This window comes from Filicampus tigris, chromosome 1, assembly GCF_054856515.1.
Source record: "Filicampus tigris isolate MCC_2025a chromosome 1, RoL_Ftig_1.0, whole genome shotgun sequence".
In the NCBI taxonomy this organism is placed as follows: domain Eukaryota; kingdom Metazoa; phylum Chordata; class Actinopteri; order Syngnathiformes; family Syngnathidae; genus Filicampus; species Filicampus tigris.
The window spans coordinates 991915-1014428 of NC_141217.1; the positions used below are offsets into that span (position 1 = coordinate 991915).

The 22514-nt window shown below is 44.3% G+C and overlaps 1 protein-coding gene across 17 annotated transcripts in view; it reads right to left on the reverse strand.

The window, feature by feature from the left end:
• plxnb3 (plexin B3) overlaps positions 1 to 22514 on the reverse strand; it is a 243701-nt gene that overhangs the window by 117911 nt on the left and 103276 nt on the right. For all 17 annotated transcript variants that reach the window (XR_015088842.1, XR_015088845.1, XR_015088843.1 and 14 more), the window contains 3 exons: positions 20178 to 20591; positions 19381 to 20101; positions 36 to 215 (listed from right to left, as the gene is read on the reverse strand). Coding sequence is in view for 13 of the 17 variants with exons in the window: in XM_086046166.1 (XP_085902292.1) it covers positions 36 to 215; positions 19381 to 20101; positions 20178 to 20575 (1299 nt within the window). In the remaining 4 variants the exon portion in view is untranslated. The remainder of the gene's footprint in view (positions 1 to 35; positions 216 to 19380; positions 20102 to 20177; positions 20592 to 22514) is intronic.

Below are 22514 nucleotides of genomic sequence, written 5' to 3' on the forward strand. Positions count from 1 at the left end.
GCTTGCTAGTGCTAATGCTAGCCAAAGCATGTCACCTTGTGCAGTCGTCCCTCACGGTCGCCCACAAAGGCCACTGTGTGTCCGGCTTCTGTTGCCGTGGCGACAGCAGTCAGCTGGGTTGTTGCGGTGAAGGTGGGCGTGGCTTGGAGAGGCTCGACACTGCCAATGGGGCTCGGAGTGTGCTCCCACCCACACAGATACTCCGAGACGGACACCTGCGACAGCACACACAATAGCTTTGACGCAGCTGCCTGCATTGTGCCCTTCATCATAATCATCATCATCATCATCAACGGCCATGGATCAGGGGGTGGAGCGGGTCGTGCAGTAACTGAAGGGTTGGCTGTTTGAATACTGCTGTGTCTGAGTCATGTGTCGTCGTGTCCTTGGGCAAGACACTTTACCCACCTTGCCTCCAGTGTCACTCACACTGTTGTACGGCTGAGTCTGAATGTTTGGTGGTGGTCAGAGGTGCATACTGGCAGCCATGCTTCCATCAGCCTACCCTAGGGCAGCTTTAGCTACAGAACGTAGTTTACCATCACCAGAGTAAATGTGCGAGTACATGAAAAATGTACCCATTGTGAAGCGTCTTTGAGTGTCCAGAAAAGTGTATAAAACTGATGCATTATTGTTGTAATTATCCATCCATCCATTACCTGTACCGCTTATCCTCACAAGGGTCGCGGGGCGTGCTGGAGCCTATCCCAGCTGTCTTTGGGCAGTAGGCGGGGGACACCCCGAATTGGTAGCCAGCCAATCGCAGGGCACACAGAGACAAACATCCGCACTCACAATCACACCTAGGGGCAATTTAGACAGTCCAATACACTTAACATGCAATGTGGGAGGAAACCGGAGTACCCGGAGAAAACCCACGCAGGCACGGGGAGAACATGCAAACTCCACACAGGGAGGCCGGAGCCGGGATCGAACCCACGACCTCTGAACTGTGAGGCGGACGTGCTAACCAGTCGACCACCGTGCCGCCTGTGTTGTCATTATTGTTATGATTATTATTATTGTTGTTAATATTATTATTATTATTATTGTTATTATTATCATTATTATTATCCATCCATTATCCTAAACGCTTATCCTCACAAGGGTCGTGGGCGTGCCGGAGCCTATCCCAGCTGTCAGCGGGCAGGAGGCGGCGTATACCCTGAACTGGTTGCCAGCCAATCGCAGGGCACACATAGATGAACCAACATACACACTCACAATCACACTTAGGGGCAATTTAGAATGATCAATTAACCCGTGTTTTTGGAATGTGGGAGGGACAGGGCACAGGGAGAACATGCAAACTCCACACAGGAAGGCCGGGGCCGGTATCGAACCCACGACCTCTGAACTGTGTTTTGTTGTTGTTGTGATTCACTACTGAGAAAATAAATATTTTATCACAAATGCAGATTTTAATGACGCAGCTGATCAATTGATCAGTTGTAATTTTAGCGTCATATGGCAAACCACATCCTCCAAAAATGTCAAAGAAACCGGCTCAAAGGAATCAAACACTGCTGAACAAGGCACGTGGACAGAGGGGTCAAATTTGGCGTTCGAAACAAGAGCCCTAGCTGTAGCAACCTTGTCAATGAAAAACTATAAGAATCTATCGCACATTTCAGGGGACGAGTCCATGCAAATCGTCGGGTCATCAGTTCAGAGTCAATTGTTTCAAATAGAGCCTGTGTATTTTGGCGATTTGCCTGAATCAGACATGGCAAGTGGTCTCTCTTGGACTCCTTCACCTTTCTCTGCTAACGACGCCAGCAGTCCTTTAGGATTTGATAGGACACCTGCAGCCTGTCTCTTTTCCACCTGCGTTCAGCTCTGTGGCATTCCTGTGGCGCTGCACGAGTGCTCTCATTAAACCATGGCTCCGGTCTAATTTTTTGCCACATATTTATAATGGAGCCATGGAGTCCAAAATATTAAGGCAGGATGAAGAACCAAGTGCTGAGTTCCTCTGTGTTTGAAGAGGGAACACAGAGCCGATCAAAGGCACCAGAGAACTGACTAGCAGTGAGGGGGTTAAAAACGCCTACACTCACTAGCCGTGGCTCTGACAGCACTGGAAAACATTACATCAAAGAGCACAGTCAGATGATAAGAAAGCACATTGTCCAAAACTTTCAAATTTGAGACCGAAAGACCAAAAGTAAGGACAAGGTCTAAAATATATAATTCCTTGTGAGTGGAGCCAGACATGCACTGCACCAAATTGAAAGAGTCAATGAGTCTTAAGAAGTCCTTTGTCAGTGGTTTTTCAGGACAGCACACGCGAATATTAAAGTCTCCCATGAACATGATGCGATCATATAGCAGCATGATCTCGGCAAGAAGATTAAAAAACTCATTCAGATACTCCTTGTTGTATTTGGGAGGACGGTAGATGACAGCACAGAGCACAGGGACAACACTGGCAACTTCAAAGAAAGTGCCCTCAAGCTGCTGAACGATGTGGCGAATATACATCGTTTACATTTAAATGTTTTTAAAAACAGTCGCCGTTCCTCCATCACGGCCCGAAGTTCTCGGAGAATCCAAGTAAGAACATGCAGGCAGTAATAGTTCAAGCATTGCACTGCGGCGCCATTTCAAGTCTCCGTCAGGCAGAGGAAGTCCAAGTCATTGGAAAGAAATTGCTCCCTCGGGATAAACGATTTGTTCGTCAATGACCGGGCGTTCAACAACGGTAACCTTGTGGGAGCAGCAGCAGGTGCACGTGTCACCTCAGATTGGCGGGCCCTGGGAAGCTTCTTGAGAAATTGGCGATCCACGCCGAATCAGAGAGCGCGGCAAAGCCGAAACTCCTCTGTGCAGCCGATAACGGGTATCAAGCAGAAGCCAGCAACGGGGTCTCGAGCGAGCCACAGGGGGAGTACATCTGTGCGTCCAGGAGCGAGCAGGGGACGAAGCGTGCGCCACTCCCTTTTCAGCCTCGCCAGCTGGCCACCACGTTTGCCGCGGCGCCGCTTCTGCCGTGAAGGGAGCGCGTGGACAAGGAAGAGGTCCGCCGCGATGTCCTCTTCCAGCCGTGCTCAAATGCACCCGAACTTCCAACGCCGCACCGCAAGTCCAACAAAGTTTGGCGATCATACACCAGTAGAGTTTTTGTGAATGAAGCACCAATCACCAAAACCAGTAAAATTACCCGAATTGTCAAGAGGGTCGCTGAACACACCGGCGCACTGTATGCCATCTTGGCAAAAAAAACAAAAAACAGCCGTGGTTGGTTCTGTGGCAATCGACATTTTAGCTGCCACCTGAGGTTAATGAGCTTCGCCCAGTCTCTGCTTCTGCACCTCCATATCTGTGTACATTCTCAGTTATACAGGTCATGGAGGCCGGGAGCAGCAGAATGGGTTCACTTTCGGAATCCAAGTCTACTCTACTTTAGTTTAGTTTTGGCACAGATGTGTAAGGTTTACGACCTAGTATTTTATATTCTAATCACTCAGGGCCATATTTTCCCCTTCGAGGTTAAGTCATTTTATACACACCTGGTTTTGGCACTTTCAAAATATGTCAATACTCTTGTCCAAACCTCTGATACACCACCATGCGAAACCCGGAAATATGTGCACAACCACCAAAGCTGCGTGACTGATTGAATTCTGAGGGAGTCCCTAATTCCACGATAATGGAATTTTCATGAGACGTGAATTCTATACTCCATTTTGAAAACCTGCCATACTTTAAGCCTGAAATTAAGTTGTGTAGTGGATCACAAAAATATATTAATCATCGCCAGTGACAAGTGTGTGGCTCCTCTAACAGGCTACTTTGAAGGAGCATTGTTTTTTTTATTCTGTGTTTAATAAATCCTATAAAATTAATCAAATCAGAATACTGTGGTCATGACTGAATGCATGTTTGGAGCCAGTGCAAAACAAGTGAGTGTCCATTAGGTTGCCCATGTTGTGACTGGTTGTGGTCCTTGAAGTTGTCAGTTGCTATGGTCCTTTATGTTGTCACCGATATCCGGTTGTTAAAAACCCCCGGCTACATTTGGACAAGGCCTAAAAGCCTTGCGTACATTGGAGACCCTGTGGTAAATATGGGGGGAAACGTAAATTGGTGGAACCTTGGTTAATCAGTCATCCGGCAAGCGGCTAATGGCATTATGTCAGGGTTCTCAGTCAGCTGCAGACTATGCCATTGAATTCAGGATTTTAGCCTCTTAGAGTAGATGGAATGAAGCTGGACAAAAGACAGTATTTCTTTGCGGACAGTCTAAGGCGTTCCAAGATCAGCTGTCCAATCAGAATGGCCTCCGACTCTCCTCCAGTGGCGCAAGCCCTTCAACTGCCCTCTCCTCAGGTGTGGCTTCCCAAATGACTACAGTATTTATCGACCTGTGTCCTGCCGTTCAAGCCAACCCCCGGACTCGCCCTCTCATTTCATGTCTCCATCCTGAAGCCGGTCTCCTCTAGACCCTTCAGAATTCCGCCCGATCTACACTACACGAACGTTCCTGGGTCTAGTTTGTGTGTGTGTGAGTGTGTAAGTATGTGTGTGTGTTTGTACATTTTATATGGGTCATACAAGACAGCTGCCGGATGATGATTCCAGCAGCTGAAGATATCAAGTGTAATCCACACACACACACACACACACACCCACCCCCACACACACGCACACACACACACACACACGACACCCCCCCCCCCCCACATACATGCTTTCCCTACCAACAGTGGACTGTCAGCCCAGATTGACCAAGAGGGAACCCCTGTTTCTAATCATTTTAATTAAATAAAACATGACCAGAAAATTTTCTTTTGAGGTCTCTAACCATAATGTTACTTGAAATGTGACTTTATTTATTTATTTATTTTTTTATAAATTGCGTGGGTTTACCTGTCTAACAGGGGGACCAGCTGCCTGTACTCTTTCGCACTGCTGATGAGTTCTTGTTTACCACAATGATTTTCTATGTTACTTTCAAGAATGGCTGATTTAACCTAAATGTGATCATTATTTAAAAATATATCTGTGAGACAAATATTTTAAAAATAATTTGGTTAAAATGTCCCATTCATTTTGTGCACTATATCTTTTTAAAGCTGTTCTGGATAATTATCTGAAGGCAGGAGAAAAACATTTCCCATCAAGCAGATTTTAAATTTCAAAATTCCCTTCCCTGATGACAGCTGTACTATATACTTTTTCACGCAGTAATTCTTTGTTTTAAACTTTGTGATAAACTAAGTAATAACCGAGTCCCCTCTTTTCCTTAACAAAACGACACAGGTCCACTCTTGAATGATATTGGGCGACACTAAAACACTTCTAATGTTTTGCAATAAGGACCAAAATAAATATTCAATCAATTGTCATTTTACAAAATTCTAGATGAAATAGCTACCGATTTTGATTGTACTGCCTAAAGATGCTCATAAGACTGACTAACTTCAATTTGTTTGTTAGGCTAAAGGGTTTCCCTACACCTGAAATAAACCACTGCAGTTTAGCTAAAGTGAACATAGCTGCTATTTACACATACTGAATCTTTCTCTCTGGTGAGTGTCATGCATCACTATGAAGGTGTGCTTTACTAGGTGCTTTTAAACACCTTGATTTCCACCATTATACAGTAGTTCTTTGTTTCAATCATTGTGATCAACTGTAAGGATGTACTGAGTCACCTCATTGTCTGAACAAAATGACAGAGGTGCCCTGTTGGATGGTGTAAAGTGATGCTCACACTCCTAGGAGCTGTATTTTCTCATTCACACTGCTGATGCACTTTGTTTCCTTCAGAAATGGCTGATTTAACCTAAATGTGATCATTATCTAAAAATTTATCTGTGAGACAAATATTGTGAAAATAATTTGGTTAAAAATGTCCCATTCATTCTGTGCATTATATCTTTTTTTAAAGCCATTCTTAATAATTATTATCTGAAGGCAAGAGAAAAACATTTCCCATCAAGCAGATTTTAAATTTCAAAATTCCCATTCCTTATGACAGCTGTACTATACATTTTAAACAATAATTATTTGTTTTAAACTTTGTGATAAAAGCAATTACTGAGTATCCTCTTTTCCTGAACAAAACGACACAGGTCCCTTCTTGAATGGTATGGGGCGACACTAAAACACTTCTAATGTTTTGTAATCAGGACAAAACAAGATTCAATCATTGTCATTTTACAAAATTCTAGATTAAATAACTACTGATTTTGATTGTTCGGCCAAAATACGCTCATAAGACTGACTAACTTCAATTTGTTTACTATGTTGAAGGATTTCCCTACATACACCTGAAATGAGCCTACCCGAGCAATGCAGTTTAGCTAAAGTGAATATACCTGCTACTTAGTTTAGTTCAGTTAATTTGGTCAAAACAATCAGCGTATTCCTAATTAGCTAGGTATTTAATTCGAAATCACTATAGTGATGTGAAATTATGATATTTATACTATACTATACTAATTATACTACATTTACACAACTGCCTTCATATTATAGAATATGTAAAACCTGTTCATAGCCTATATACCAGGGGTGGGCAAACCTTTGGACTTGCGGGCCACATTGGGATGTAAAATCTAACAGAGGTCAGGAACATTTGCATCGAGTGTTTGGGCCAGATAACACACGCAAATAAACAGACAATCCGATTGACTACCAGTGTGCACTGATGGCTACACCTTTCAAACGTGCAAAAGAGCTCTCATGCAGGTAGCACGTTTGTGTCAATTATTATGCAAGATGCGGCGCTTCCACAGCTGTTCATACAAGTCCTCTCCTTCCATTGTCCCCTTTAGCGACTCTATGCTCAAAAGCTCCTCAATTATCTCAAAACTTTCCGTACCTTTTTCTATTTGTGGTAATAGATATTCATTTATTGAACAATAACATAAAAAAATACAAAAATACAAAAAAATGAAATAAACTATTATTTTTCACCATGACTCATAATAAAATAGCAATAATTTAAACCAAATGAGCCAGAGGATGGAGTAAAAATAAGTGTAACTCATGACTATTAATAAAGAATAAATAATGCAAACAATAAATCTCTTACAGGTTAGTGTGAAGCAAACGATTGCAATGAACAACACAAGGAACGAACTTAAACTTATTTTATTGGTGTTTTAAATCTTCGTTCTTTGTGAAGTGTTTTTCAAAAACGCAAGGCCTGCCACGATGAGTAAAAACCCAGCTAGAAAGAAATACAGTATACAGTATATATTTTTAAAACTGAAAAGGAAATTAGTGGAGGACGTGAACGAGAACAAAAAGAACAATTGGGATCAAATTCATGATTTGAATGTGCCCGTAATGGTCGCTACATTTTGGCCACAAGCTTTCACTATTTTGACCCATCTGAAACTCAGGATGTGGTCATGGCTAAGATTTGTTTGCAAACTCAACGTATATACCGTAACTATGGCAACGTCGCGCACCTTCGGACCTAGTGTTCGCGCCGGGTAGAGGCGGACGGCGGCGGATGATGCCCGCGGCCGGCTGCAGACCAAAAAAGTCCTCCCCTTCAGCTCAACCAAAGCCAGGAAGTGCGAGGCGTCACTATCGCTTCAATCCACTTCATAAAGTGGATTCATTAGGCATTGTGGCGGGCAAATCTCACTCGCTTCCAGACCGGAAATGTATATTTAGCCTAAGTGGTGTTCTGCATGACCGAATGACGTCATCGCTAGATAAGACCAATTTCCCCATTTCTTTCGTGCAGAAAAACAGTGGGTGTGGCTTCTCACAAAGGTCCACCAAGGGTCCATGCGCCATCTACTGGAGAAACGTGGGCACTGCAGGGACAAGATGAAATTATTGAATTATTCTTTTTTTTTTTGTATTTTGTTTTATTTGACTTTATTTATTAACGTGCAGAAAGAAAGTAAAAGCAATTGTTTCATCCGTCCATCCATTATACAAACCGCTTATCCTCACAAGGGTAAGCAATTGTTTATATTTTAAAATTAATTTGATAAACCCATACATATTTTTTTGCTAAACTGGCTACATAACAGCTTTCTTTTGAAAGTGGTAAGGTAAATACTTCATGATTACTCAAGATTTTTGGGATGGCCAATGGCCCTTTATCCCGCCTGACAAGATCCACCCCTCCTGCATTGAACAGCAGCCGAATCCCTTCTCCACATTAGGAACAATAAAGCAAACTGTATTAAGTTGACCATTTTGAACAGTTACTTGAGGATCATGAATATGATATCTTCATAAATCAGACTTTGACACAGAGCAGAAAGTAGAAGAAACTATTGTTGCTTCTCAAGTTAAATTGTCTTTATTCAGCACAGTACTTTGAAGCGTAATTGTGTTATTTTAGTCATAAATAGTTCATTTATATCGTTGGATATTTAGAAAACTCTACTGTATATAAACCAATTTATGTATAAACCACCACCACCCCTTCTCACTCTCCCCACCTCCACAGCAGAGGTGTCCAAACTACAGCCTGGGGGCCTTTTATGGCCTTCCATCTATTTTTCAGTGGCCATTGGCATATACTAAAAATGACTTGACACGAGGCCCGCAAGACTAGTAAAAAAGAAAAAAAAATTGGACACCTCTGCTGTAGATTAATGCACTGCTGTTAAGGGTGGGCGTTTTCCTCATCAAGTGCTTGTCCTGTCTTTGTTTAGTTTTTTTACTGCCCATCCATCCACTTATCATATTATATTGTTTTTGGATGATAAAAAACTGGGGACAAAACCAGCTCTCTAAAAAAGTGCAGGAGATCTATGCCCCCATGTCCACACGTTAAATACCTTTGCAGATTGCAGTTTTACCTTGAATTTGTGGTCATTTGCTCATGACAGGAAATGATGAGGCTTTGGTCATTCTGAACAGTCACTTTCAAAATCTGATAATAAATGACAGATACACATTTCATCATGTGAAAATATGTTTGTTACACAGGATATTTCATTATAGACGATTAGTGACACTGTTACTAGACATTTTGTTATTGTCTCAGTTATTTTGATTTTAATGATGTAAATGCACATTTTTGTGTCATTATTAGTGGGAAAAAAATCATCTCTCCAATAAATGTTGTAACTGAGACTGTATGACTTCATATTAAGCTTGAATGACTTGGAATCAATCTGCTCTTTGACCCTTTCCCCTAACGGCTTTGACGGAATTCTGTCTTATCCATGACAAAGGCAACTATTACTGTGTCGTAGGCAGGCGTTGCAATGCTTACAATACTAAGATACCATCATCCATCCATCCATTATCCAACCCGCTTCTCCTCTCAAGGGTCGCGGGCGTGCTGGAGCCTATCCCAGCTGCCTTCGGGCAGAAGGTGGGGTACACCCTGAACTGGTTGCCAGCCAATAACAGTACCAAGATACCATCTTTTTTCAAATTAAATTTATCAAATGAAAGTTACTATTGTAACACCCTCTCACTATCTGCGTTGCTATGTGGGAGGCACAGCAAAATGGAAAAGAGCTTGACACCATTTCAGGAAATATCTGCACTCCCAGTGATATGATCTTCTTTAGAATTCCTGTCCAGTAACTGTCAGTTTGCATGCCATCCAGGGTATTTGATTTGGGCATAAACTGCAGATCATCCCATTCCTCTTTCAATTGTTCAAAATCAACATTACATTAAAAGTTTTATGACAGCCTAATAACATGAGTATAATCCAATGAACCAGTCTTTTTTGGATCCAGCACGACTAAATCATGTAACACATATCTTCAAATGGACATTTTGCAAGCATTTTTCTAACTGCTGCTTCATCGAATTCTCTGACACAATTGAATAATTTCTTTTGTATAGCAGGTGTGGTGTCATGCTCTTCACAGTCAGCTAGGATGGACCTGACAGCCATTCCCACTCCAAGCCTCTCATCTGAATGCAATATATCTCTTTTTGTGAAGTCCACATCTGTCAACTTTGTGCAGCCCTTGATGTGGGGGATTTGCACAAACTTGACCAAGAAAACACGGAGGAGTCCATTTCTGTCATTAAGTCTCCTATCACGCATTTCTATGCCTGGAAAATTACATTGAATTTGTTCATTTGGGGAAGGACAAAGGACAAGGAAGTGCAGCACCAAATCTGTCATTGGGTCTTGCAGCCTCTCATTGATGGTCTTTACTTTGCCTGCTTTCTCAACATCCTTGTGGCTGGCAAAGTAGCTTTTCAGGGCAGGGCAGTTGGCAGTTGGCGGCTATTTCCGGTTCCGGCGCCGCGTGAGTGGCAGCCCGCTACAGTAGCTCCGGCTCATCGGTGAGCCTTTTCGTGTGTTTTTGTTCCTTATTATTACCCTACCTCATATCTTTTTCATATAGTTGATAGTCGTAACTTGCGTAGCAATGGACACCCAAACTGCGGTATTCTTGCTGCTGCTGGTGGCTATTTTTTGTGCGATCGTGTCCGGCGACTTGGCTCGGAGCCGCGCCCCCATTGTTTACAGCCGGAATTAGCTGTTAGCACTCCGTGCTAACCCTGCGCCGGCTCCCGGGGCGAGACCCGATATCCACCGGGAACTGAGGAGGAAGAGACGGGAATCTCGTGCGGAGGTTAAACGCCGGAAAAGGAGGAGATGATACCAACCCGTTCTCCCGTCTGTTATTATGGGGAATGTTAGATCGCTCCCCAACAAGATGGACGAGCTAGCGGCGCTTACCCGGCACGAGAGGGACTTCCGGGAGGTTAGCCTGATGCTATTCACGGAGTCGTGGCTAACAGCGCTAACGCCGAACGCGGTCGTAAAATTGGACGGCTTCCAAATCATACGCGTGGACAGGACGCTGGAGAGTGGAAAGAGTAAAGGAGGAGGGCTGGCTGTGTTTGTGAACGATAGATGGTGTAATCCTGGGAACATCACGATTAAGGAGCAGCTTTGCAGCAGGGATATTGAGCTGCTAGCTGTTGGCATGAGGCCATTCTACATCCCACGAGAGTTTAGTCATGTGATCGCGGTGACCGTCTACGTCCCACCAGCTGCCAGCGGCGACACAGCCTGTGATGTCTTGACTGCAGCAGTGAGCAGGCTACAAACACAGCACCCAAATGCCCTGATACTCATCTCTGGTGACTTCAATCATGCCTCTCCTTCCTCCTCTCTGCCTTCATTCACACAGTGAATGCCACACCAGAGACAATGAAACACTGGACCTTTTCTATGCCAACACCAAGGAGGCACACACATCACTGCCCCTCCCCCCGCTGGGCAAAGCTGATCACAACCTGCCGGCTCTCCAGTCTGTGTACAAACCTCTGGTCCGCAGGCAGCCAGCTGTGACCCGCACGGTTCAGAGATGGTCTGGAGAGGCCGAGGAGGCCTTAAAGGACTGCTTCAGCAAAACTGTGGGGGAAGTATTCAGCGATGCCCACGGGGAAGACATTAGTAGTCTAACGGACACTGTTACAGACTATATAAATTTCTGCATGGGGAACACCATACCCACCAGGACAGTAAGGTGTTTCTCCAACAACAAACCCTGGATCACACCAGACATAAGAGCTCTCCTGAAGGAGAAGAGGAGGGCTTTTGCGTCAGGCAACATAGAGGAGCGGAAGACTGTGCAGTGCCAGCTGAGGAGGAGGATCAGAGAGGGGAAAAGGTCCGACAGGAAGAGGATGGAGGAGCAGCTGCTGCAGAATAACGCCAGGGGAGTCTGGAGGGGCCTGAAGACCATCTCAGGCCACAGACAACCCAAGACCCGGACTGGGGGGGACCTGCAGTGGGCAAATGAGCTGAACCTCTTTTTCAATAGGTTCGATCAGATGCCCGCCCTCACTCAGTCTCTCCTGCTGCAGCCTCAACCTAATCCTCCTGCTGGGCGTGTCACCCCCTCCCCCCTTTTCTCCACAGTCTTCTGCTCCCAGCTACACCAGATAGCCACCACTCCCTCCTGCCCAGCGTTGGCCTTCACAACATCTCAGGTGAGGAACCAGCTGAAGAAGATGAAGGCGAGGAAGGCAGCGGGTCCAGATGGTATCAGCCCCCAGCTCCTCAAATCCTGCGCAGACCAGCTGTGTGGAATTGTCCAGCACATGTTCAACCTGAGCCTGAAGCTGGGCAGGGTGCCCCAGCTATGGAAAACATCCTGCCTGGTCCCGGTGCCAAAGACCCCCCACCGAAGGAGCTCAACAGCTTCAGACCAGTGGCGCTGACGTCTCACCTGATGAAGACCCTGGAGAGACTGGTCCTTGTCCACCTGCGCCCCCTGGTGAGCTCCTCAATGGACCCACTCCAGTTCGCATATCAGCCTGGCATCAGTGTGGATGATGCCATCATCTACCTCCTCCACACTTCACTCTCCCACCTGGAGAAGGCGGGGAGCACTGTGAGGATCATGTTCTTTGATTTCTCCAGTGCTTTCAACACCATCCAGCCCACCCTACTGGGAGACAAGCTGGAGCGGGTGGGGGTGGCCCAACACCTCACCACATGGATCCAGGACTACCTCACAAACGGGCCACAGTATGTGAGGACACAGGACTGTGTGTCTGACGTGCTCCTCTGCAACACGGGGGCCCCACAGGGAACTGTCTTGGCTCCCTTCCTGTTCACCCTCTACACCAACGGACTACAACACCCCTACCTGTCACCCGCAGAAGTTCTCAGACGACTCTGCGATTGTCGGCCTCCTCACAGGCGGAGATGATTGGGAGTACAGAGAACTTACTCAGGGTTTTGTGGACTGGTGCCAGCAGAACCGCCTCCTGATCAATGCGGGGAAATCCAAAGAAATGGTGGTGGATTTCTGTAGGCGCCAGCATTCTTCACCTTCACCAGTGAATATCCGGGGAACAGATCTTGAGAGAGTCTCAACTTACAAGTACCTGGGTGTTCATCTGAACAATAAACTGGACTGGTGCGACAACACAGACGCCCTCTATAGGAAGAGTCAGAGCAGACTCTTCCTACTCAGGAGACTGAGGTCTTTTGGGGTTCACGGGACACTCCTCAGGAACTTTTATGACTCGGTGGTTGCATCGGTCATCTTCCAGGGAGTGGTCACCTGGGCAGGCGGCGTCTCGGCCCGGGACAAGAAGCGGCTGGACAAACTGGTCAGGAGGGCCGGCTCTGTCCTGGGCTGCTCCCTGGACTCTGTGGACTCGGTGGGGGACAGGAGGATGTTGGCCAAGCTGTCATCAATGCTGGGCAACCCGGACCACCCCCTCCAGGGCACCCTAACAGCACTCCACAGCACCTTCAGTGACAGACTGTTACACCCTCGCTGTGCAAAGGAGAGATTCCGCCGTTCCTTCTTGCCTGCTGCTGTCAGACTCTTTAACAAGAACATTGTGTAGTCTCTACAAACTGGCGGACATTAGTGCAATTGTGCAGTCCTGCACCTGAGCTCATATCGTGCAATACCCAATATTCCCCACTTCTGTAATACCGTGCAATACTCAACATTCCCCACTACTTTTAGTCTAGTTTTATTTTTATCCAATACTGTTCCTTACATTTCACTACAGCACCTTAGCACTGTCACTTACTTAGAGTATTTTTCCTCTGTACTATGTACAGGCCAAAATGAGTGTTCCTCATACTTTTTATGTAGATGTATGTTGGTGTGTATATACATGTGTATATACACATGTTACTGCTTAGGTTTGATCCCGAATGTTTGCCGTCAATGTTATACATTAATGGCTACATTTTGCCGCCGTCCCTGTGTGACCTATATCTTTGCTGCTGTAACAATGAAAATTTCCCCACTGTGGGATCAATAAAGGCATTCTTATCTTACAATGTTTTAGAATTTTTTCCACATCAACCTCTGCAAATTGTTGAAATTCCTTGAATTGCTCAATTCGTTTAGAACTGCGATGGAAAAAATAAAAAATGTTGACTAACAAGTCGTCCACCTTAAATGGTAGCTGCTTAACGCCATCTTTTACACACGGGCTTGCTCGATGGCAAACACAGCCAATAAATTTTGATTTTTCTCCTTCAGTCTTCAGTTAAGAAAGAATCCTTTGAGCCCACCATGGTGTTGCAGTTGTCACTCGCAAATCCTACAGTGTTGCTCCGTGGAATGTTGGTGCTTGCGACATAATCTTCCACAACTTGGAAAATTGCTGAGGCACTTCCTGACTTGAGGGCTGGAAGATCAAGAAGCCTGGTCACAACAGCTTCCCCATCAACGAAACGAGCCAGAATAGTCGTTTGTTGCAGTTGCGATCATTACTTTCATCAATCATCAGTGTGAAAGGCTGTGTTCTGCACGTTTCAATGACCGTATCAGTGAAGGCAAGGGCAAGGCAGCCTTTGACTATCATGGTGGTCTTGGTTCTCTTGCAGGCAAATTCCTGAACCATATAAAAAAAAAAACATGAATTAGTACAAATTTATACTAGACTATTTTTACCAAGCTCATTGTACTGTATAAAGTTATAAATAAATATTTCGAAGAAAAATCATAAAATATCCATTAATTATAATAATCTAATATATTAAAATTTTTAAAGTAAGAACAGATATATGGGAAAAAAAATCGTTAGCATTTTAATTTTTGTAAACCAAACTTAAATATCAATCAATGATGCTTGTAATTTAATTTTCAAACAAGGATAGAAAAATACAAACCTTTGCAGCCTTGTGATTGGGGAACATGTTTTTCACAAGCAATGTGAAGTGATCGGCAACTGTTGGAGGTACATTGTGCTCTGCTATGAAATGGCAAAACATCACTTCTGTAGCTGTTGAGGAATCTTCAGGTTCTTTTTGTCGGAGCAAAATGAACATCCATTGATCGATAGGTTTTAGAGACGTCTATGTTTTGGGCGTGGCTCTTTGTATCAAAATGCGTCTTTAAATAATAAAAACCGGATGCAGCTACTCTCACATCTTTTTTGCAAGCAACACAATACGAATATTCCACACCTTTCTTCGAAGCTTGTATCAATCCCTGCATAACTTAGGGTGTTTTAATTCAGGTTTGGACATCGCGACTTGATGATTGTATCCAAAAAAAGTTTAAAACTACGTTGTTTGTGCTTTCGCTCTGTTCACACGTGATCAGAATGATGTAATGGGAAATACCAAGGCGGCACACGCATGCGCACAGTGGCATCAAACCGCTCGTTTCGTTTGTAGTGAAAAGATTATGCGGAATGGAGGCTACTGCGGCAAACTCGTTTGATTTGCCGTTTCTTGATATTCAGTGCATAACGGATGGTACCCATAATTGGCAAATTTGTGTTTTTCTGTACAGATTTTCTGCTACGCCGCACACGTCTTAAAATGCGTAAAAAACTTACTTTGTACGGCAAAAACATACTGGTTGACAGGTATGCCCTGAACGGGTTGCCAGCCAATCGCAGGGCACACAAAGGCAAACATTTGCACTCTCAATCATACCTAGGGGTAATTTTGAGTGTCCAATTAACCTTACATGCATGTTTTTGGAATGTGGGAGGAAACCGAAGTACCCAGAGAAAACCCACGCAGGCATGGGGAGAACATGCAAATTCCACACGGGAAGGGCAGTGCCGGATTCAAACCCAGGACCTCTGCACTGTGAGGCGAATGTGCTAAACAGTCAGCCACCGTGCCGCCCTATTTGGAACTAATCAATAAAAAAAATAATAATCGTTTGCTACAGTCAAGCCACAATTTTTCCAGCATTATATTTCTCCTTGTTGGGAGTTCTGAAATATCTGATATTTTTCCGGCACTGTTCCATCCAGTCAATGGAACTGGATGGAGAGCAATGAAATAATTCAACATTTGTCCAAGTCTCCTTGGAGATTGCCACACCCAATTACCTTTCCCACTTTTTTATGTAGAATGTATAAAGTGGTATTGTTATTGGTATAGATCTGTGTAGTTTAGAAATAGACATTTTAGGAAGAGCAGTCATCGCATTTCTCAGAATGCATTAAAAGTCTTCAGAAATCATCAAAATCAAAAGTCATTTTCCATTCATGAACAATGTAGGACCTTAATTGTAAGTACCTGTGGAATTTACTCTGTGCTAAACCATGTTTGTACCTCAAACCTTAAAGCTGAGAACAACGTCGTTGTGAGTAAGTGAAAGAAATTATTTGAATGACCTGAAGCCCGGGTCGAGTCTATTTGGACCAAAATCATAATCATAGGCAAACCACCTAAATATTTTCAACATCTTATGAATCCCACGAATTAACCACAGTCTACCAAGCTTGCAGCAATTGGGTCAGCCATGGGTTCCCCAACCACCATGAGCCCTCATCATCATTAGCCCCACACATACGCATGTACATGCAGCATGCTTCTTTGCAAGACACCCAGTGACTAGCCGTTTGCAAAGCTTCCACTATTTGACATCAGAATGCTGATGACTATCACAACTGCGCAGTACACAAGCTGATGGCATTGCTGTTTTATTCTTCAGAAGAGGGATTGGCAGACCTGGTGCCATGCCTGACTGCTGGTCAGAAGTCAGTGACGTTGCTCACGAAGTATACATCACAGCAAATACATAAATTTAATCGTACTGTTAATTTGCTTTTGAAAGAAAGCGGGTTTGCCTTCCTAGTCAAATGTTGTGCCCCTTTGGCGGAAAGGCTGAAACAGTTTACAGCAGGAGTCTCAAATTTATAATATGTGGGGGCCACTGGAGATAAGAGTATGGGTGTGTCTGGGCCGCATCAAGTATTCCACAAAAACAGGGTTTAGTTACAGCAGTCGACACTCAATTCCGTGTAAACCCAAATAATTCTAAAAACAAAAGCAAAAAAAACCTGATAAACACTAAAAACTGGTAGAAAATAAATTAAAATCCTGGATTTTGTGTGTGTTTGAGATTTTATTTTTAGGCAATATCGCCCAGCCCTACCTATTATTTGGGTGCCCCCTATGCTCAACAAAAAAAACAAAGCATTTTGTCTCCTGTATTATGTATTGGCTGTTGTCGTCACGGCGGCACGGTGGACGACTGGTTAGCACGTCCGCCTCACAGTTCAGAGGTCGTGGGTTCGATCCCGGCTCCGGCCACCCTGTGTGGGGTTTGCATGTTCTCCCCGTGCCTGCGTGGGTTTCCTCCGGGTACTCCGGTTTCCTCCCACATTCCAAAAACATGCATGGTAAGTTGATTGGACTGTCTAAATTGCCCCTAGGTGTGATTTTGAGTGCGGATGTTTGTCTCTGTGTGCCCTGCGATTGGCTGGCAACTAATTCAGGGTGTCCCCCGCCTACTGCCCAAAGACAGCTGGGTAGGCTCCAGCACGCCCGCGACCCTTGTGAGGATAAGCGGTATTGATAATGAATGAATGTTGTCGTCACCAACCTGTCTCTTTTGGTTTCAGGTTTTGAAAAAGACAAGAAGAAGTTTGCAGGCTCCAGAGCGTTTTCTATTCACTTTTCCCCAAATGTTTTTTTTTTTTTTAGTTTTTCCTTGCCCCCCTGGGGGTTAAGATCGGGGGGGGGGGGTTGTCGTGTATATGATCATGTACTTATGTGAAGCCCTTTGAGACTTTCTTGTGATTAAGGGCTATATAAATAAATTAGACTTGACTTGACTACTGTTGAATGATAGTGTATGTTGGTCAGGAATGCGTATGATTCAATACAGTAAATGTAATTTATTTTTCTGTAATTGGCATAAAAATAAATTATATATGACCATTAAATATCTTAAGAAAATAGTATAAATTGTTCATTTGGCTTTTTATTTTGCCTTTCTTTGATTCTGGAGTGTGAATGTCGCTCTGTGCTATCTAACAGGGAACTCCAGTCACTATTTACCAGCCAAGAGGGAACCTCTGTGATTCCATAGGGTAGAAGTACCTTTCTTATGTAATTTTCATTAAAAAAAACATAACAAATCATATATGACCATTGCTTATCTTAAGAAATTAGTATTAATTTTTCATTTGGCCTTTTATCTTTCCATTCTTTGATTCTGGAGTGTGAATGTCACTCTGTGCTATTCAACAGGGAACTCCAGTCACTATTGACCAGCCAAGGGGGAACCTCTGTGATTCCATACAGATTCATTTCTTCTGTAATATGCATAAAAAAATACAACAAACCATATATGACCATTAATTATCTTAAGAAAGTAGTATTAATTGTTCATTTGGCCTTTTATTTTTCCTTTCTTTGATTCTGGGTGTGAACGTCGCTCTGTGCTATCTAAGAGGGAACTCCAGTCACTATTTACCAGCCAAGAGGGAACCGCTGTGATTGCATACAGTAAATGCACTCTTGTACCTATCCAAGAGTGGACTTGGGCTTCATCACACTTCCACCAAGAGGGGACCTCATAGCCAACAGGGGACATTTTTAGGTCCCCTCTTGGTCATGCTCTAAATCATGCTAAAATCATATGAAACATGCTCTGGTGATGTTTTTTTTCATTTTAGCCAAGTGGGGACTTGAAGGTGTGTGAGTGTTTAAATCCGTTCGGGCTCTACCCCTGTAGGCTGTGGCCAGGATTACGACCATTACTCCCACTCACTACACACTCGTCATTTTACATACACTTCCTGGAGGTGTGAACGATTGGCATTTAAGGCAGCCTTTCAGACTCCAGAATTTAGCAGGTTACTGAGTCCAGAACATGTATCTTTAAACCAATGTTGTCTTTATTTTTAAAATATTTTTAAATTGCTAAGGAAACACTTTTTAGACTGACTTTTTTCCAATACATTTAATGGCTCAGTCTACACTTCTGAGAATGCTATTTTTCATACCATGCACAGACAGAAGAAAGGATATATCTTACAGTAAAAGTTTTGGTCAAATGTGATTTTTATGTCATTTGATGCACATAACAGGCAAAAAAGGTACTTTTACTGTTTGGAAATAGTAACAAGAGTTACCTCTCATATAGCATAGAATGACATTCACACTCCAGCATGGATGGAAAGTAAAATAAGATAAATTAATATGTAAAATTACAAACGTACTATATTGATGGTAAAAAGTGATTTGTTATGAAAGAACACCCACACACACGCCTACACACACAAACACAAACCCACACATAGTATTAAGGTCAACAGTGATGGCCACTAAACAGCCTGTAATCTGTAACATCACACAAGGTGATATCCATGTGTGTCATACTTATTATATAACTTTTAGCCCAGGGAATGCACAGAATTGGAATCCTGTAATGCTTATAAATGCAGTGACATGATTGTTAGATTAGGCCTCTTTGGCGTACATGGATTCCTACTCATACTCTTGGCTGCCCACACACGAGGGGGGCGACTCTGCCTAGCTCATGTGACTATGTGTGACTCTATTGCCTTAACTGAAATTAACTAATAAGTGTGCCAAGGGTGTCATAGAAAAGGGAGGCCAAGTGAAAGCAAGAGAAAGGTCACAGCAAGATAACGGCCTGGATAAAATCACCTATCTAATCATATACGCCAAAGAAGCCTAATCTAACATGATGATGTGAGATTTACCTGGGGAAGAGTGAGACAGTTTGACGAGAGCGTGTAGACCACGTAGGCCTGCTCCTGCCCTTTGACACCACGCCCACCTTTGGTGTAACATGACTCCCGTGCTTGCTCCATCGTGGCGTCCAACTCCGCCATCCCAAACACGCACAGTGCAGAGTTATCTGTGGCCACGGACGTAGATGTCCATCCAGCCGCCATGACGATGAAGAGTGCGGGCTTCCCTGAGCGCAGCCCCAGCCACGCCCCCCGGGCCAGGTTGTAGCCGCCGTGGCACAGCAGAGGCACTTCGACATACGAGTAGAAGTTACGGTCAGAGATGCAGAGGCGGGAGGCGTAGGAGCGGTACTCCATCTTGTAGCGCATGTCTCGCCTTGAGAAGAGGAAGTAGACATGGTCGTTGAAAGCGACCACCTTGACAAAATGAATGTCGTACTCGGAGTAGCTCCCAATGATCAGCTTGCCCAGCTCATCTTCCTGAGCAAAGGCCCGCTGAGGAAGGACTGCTGGGTAGAGGCGGCGCGCTGTGATGGGGGGGATGTCGCCCAGACCCATCCCGGTGAAACCCCGCCCTACAAGCATGAAGCGCATCATCTCTCCACCGGCTCCATCGCCAGTGGCGAGCACGATGCCCACTGTGGAGACATGGGGGTCATTGGCGGCAACAAACTGTGTGTCCACCGGGTTAGTGGACTGGTACAACAGCTGCGACATGTTGGTCAGACTTCTGCAGTGAACAATCGGAAATGTAGTTAGCACATGCGTAGGAGGGCATGCGTTAAGATGAGGCCTCACCTCCTTACCTCTTTTCACAGATACCCTGGTACAATGATCCACAGGCAATGATGCTGCCCTGCTCCGTCCCTTGTCCCCGATCCAGCAGCAGCAGCTTGTTGTGGTTGTGGGTAGGCCGGGCTGTGGGACAGTCTTTGAGGGCAATGGGGGGCAGGCAGTTGGGGGAGTCCAGATGAGGTCCAGTCTTCACGTGGGACATCAGCTCTAGGTCTGAGTTCAGCTGGTGCAGGTGGTCTACTCCGCCCACATACAGAAGCCTCGCCTCCGTATCCCACAGCAGGTGAGAGAGGGGGGCTCCTCGAAGGGTCACCCACTGTACAGATGAGTCCTGACCCAGGAGTGGTAGTATGGGTAGGAGGAGGGGGAGAAGGAGGAGGAGTGACGGGGGGATCACGGAGACCAGCATGACTCCTCCTCCTTACCTGACAGGGGATATACAAGACATGCCATTCATTGACAGCTAAACATGCACACATATATACAAATTTTGCCACATTTCTGCTTTTCATGTTCACATAAGTGTAAGTATGATTTTTTCGTTAATTAAGAGTAGAATGCCAGCAGTCTAGTTTGGATCTAATAAACTGAAGTATAACTTTCATGAAAACAACTAGTTCGTCAGCAGTGTACCTGACACCAACAAGGCGGCACAATACTCGGGGAGGATTGAAGTGGTTTTTTTTTTTTTTTTTAGGATGTAGGCTACACCAGACAGGCCCACAGAGCCGTTATATGGCCAGCAGGGCTTTTTAATCCGGTCCAACTAAAACACGAACTCTAAATCATTCAATCATTTCATCTTGTCTCAGCAATGACTGTGTTCACCCAGTAGATGGTGCACTGACCATTGGTGGACCTTTGTGGAGGGCAGTGTGTCTGGCAAGCCACACTCACTGTCTTTCTGCACATAAGAAATGGGTTTTGTCTTGCGACGACGTCATTCAGTCACGCAGGGTACAAACGCGAAATATACATGTTACATTTCCAGGTCTGGAAGGGGGTGCGAGTTTAGGTTTTGTCGAACTCGCAGACTGACGCCCGTTTAAAAATAGAGGCAGACCGGCCTATAGACGGGTGCTATTTTTTCTCCCCGGAAAAAAAGAGGAATGACAGATGACGGAAGGGTACCCACGTTGCAGCTGGATTACAAATAACGGACGCTCAATTTTTAGCAAAATTCCCAGCTCTGCCATTACGTTGTCAGGTACATTCAAATAATGGATTGGATCAAATCCAATAATTGGGATCACAAGTATTGTCTTTGTTCTCATTCACGTTCTCGACTAATTTCCCATCATTTTAAAAATATACACTACCGTTCAAAAGTTTGGGGTAACCAAAAGATGTCCTTATTTTTTTAAGAAAAGCAGTTTTTTTGTTCCAATGAAGATAACTTTAAACTAATCAGGAGTACAATCTATACATTATTAACACGGTAAATGACAGTTCTAACTGCAAATGTCTGTTTTTTGGTGCAATATCTACATAGGTGTATTGAAGCACATTTCCAGCAACTATGACGGCAGTGTTCTAAAGGTATAGGGTGTTTGTCCATTGCATCAAAAGGCTCAAGGATATTAGAAAACCCTTGTTTGTTTTATGAGCCCTGACAAAACCAAACATTTGCTACCCTGCAAGCACTTGCCGCTCAATGAGATATGGCCTTTAAGATAAGATAAGAATGCCTTTATTGATCCCACAGTGGGGAAATTTTCATTGTTACAGCAGCAAAGATATAGGTCACACAGGGACGGCGGCATAATGTAGCCATTAATGTATAACATTGACGGCAAACATTCGGGATCAAACCTATGTAAATATAAGCAGTAACATGTGTATATACACATGTATATACACACCAACATACATCTACATAAAAAGTATGAGGAACACTCATTTTGGCCTGTACATAATACAGAGGAAAAATACTCTAAGTAAGTGACAGTGCTGCAGTGCTGTAGTGAAATGTAAGGAACAACATTGGATAAAAATAAAACTAGACTAACAGTAGTGGGGAATGTTGAGTATTGCACGGTATTACAGTAGTGGGGAATATTGGGTATTGCACGATATGAGCTCAGGTGCAGGACTGCACAATTGCACTAATGTCCGCCAGTTTGTAGAGACTACACAATGTTCTTGTTAAAGAGTCTGACAGCAGCAGGCAAGAAGGAACGGCGGAATCTTTCCTTTGCACAGCGAGGGAGTAACAGTCTGTCACTGAAGGTGCTGTGGAGTGCTGTTAGGGTGCCCTGGGGGGGGTGGTCCGGGTTGCCCAGCATTGATGACAGCTTGGCCAACATCCTGCTGTCCCCCACCGAGTCCACAGAGTCCAGGGAGCAGCC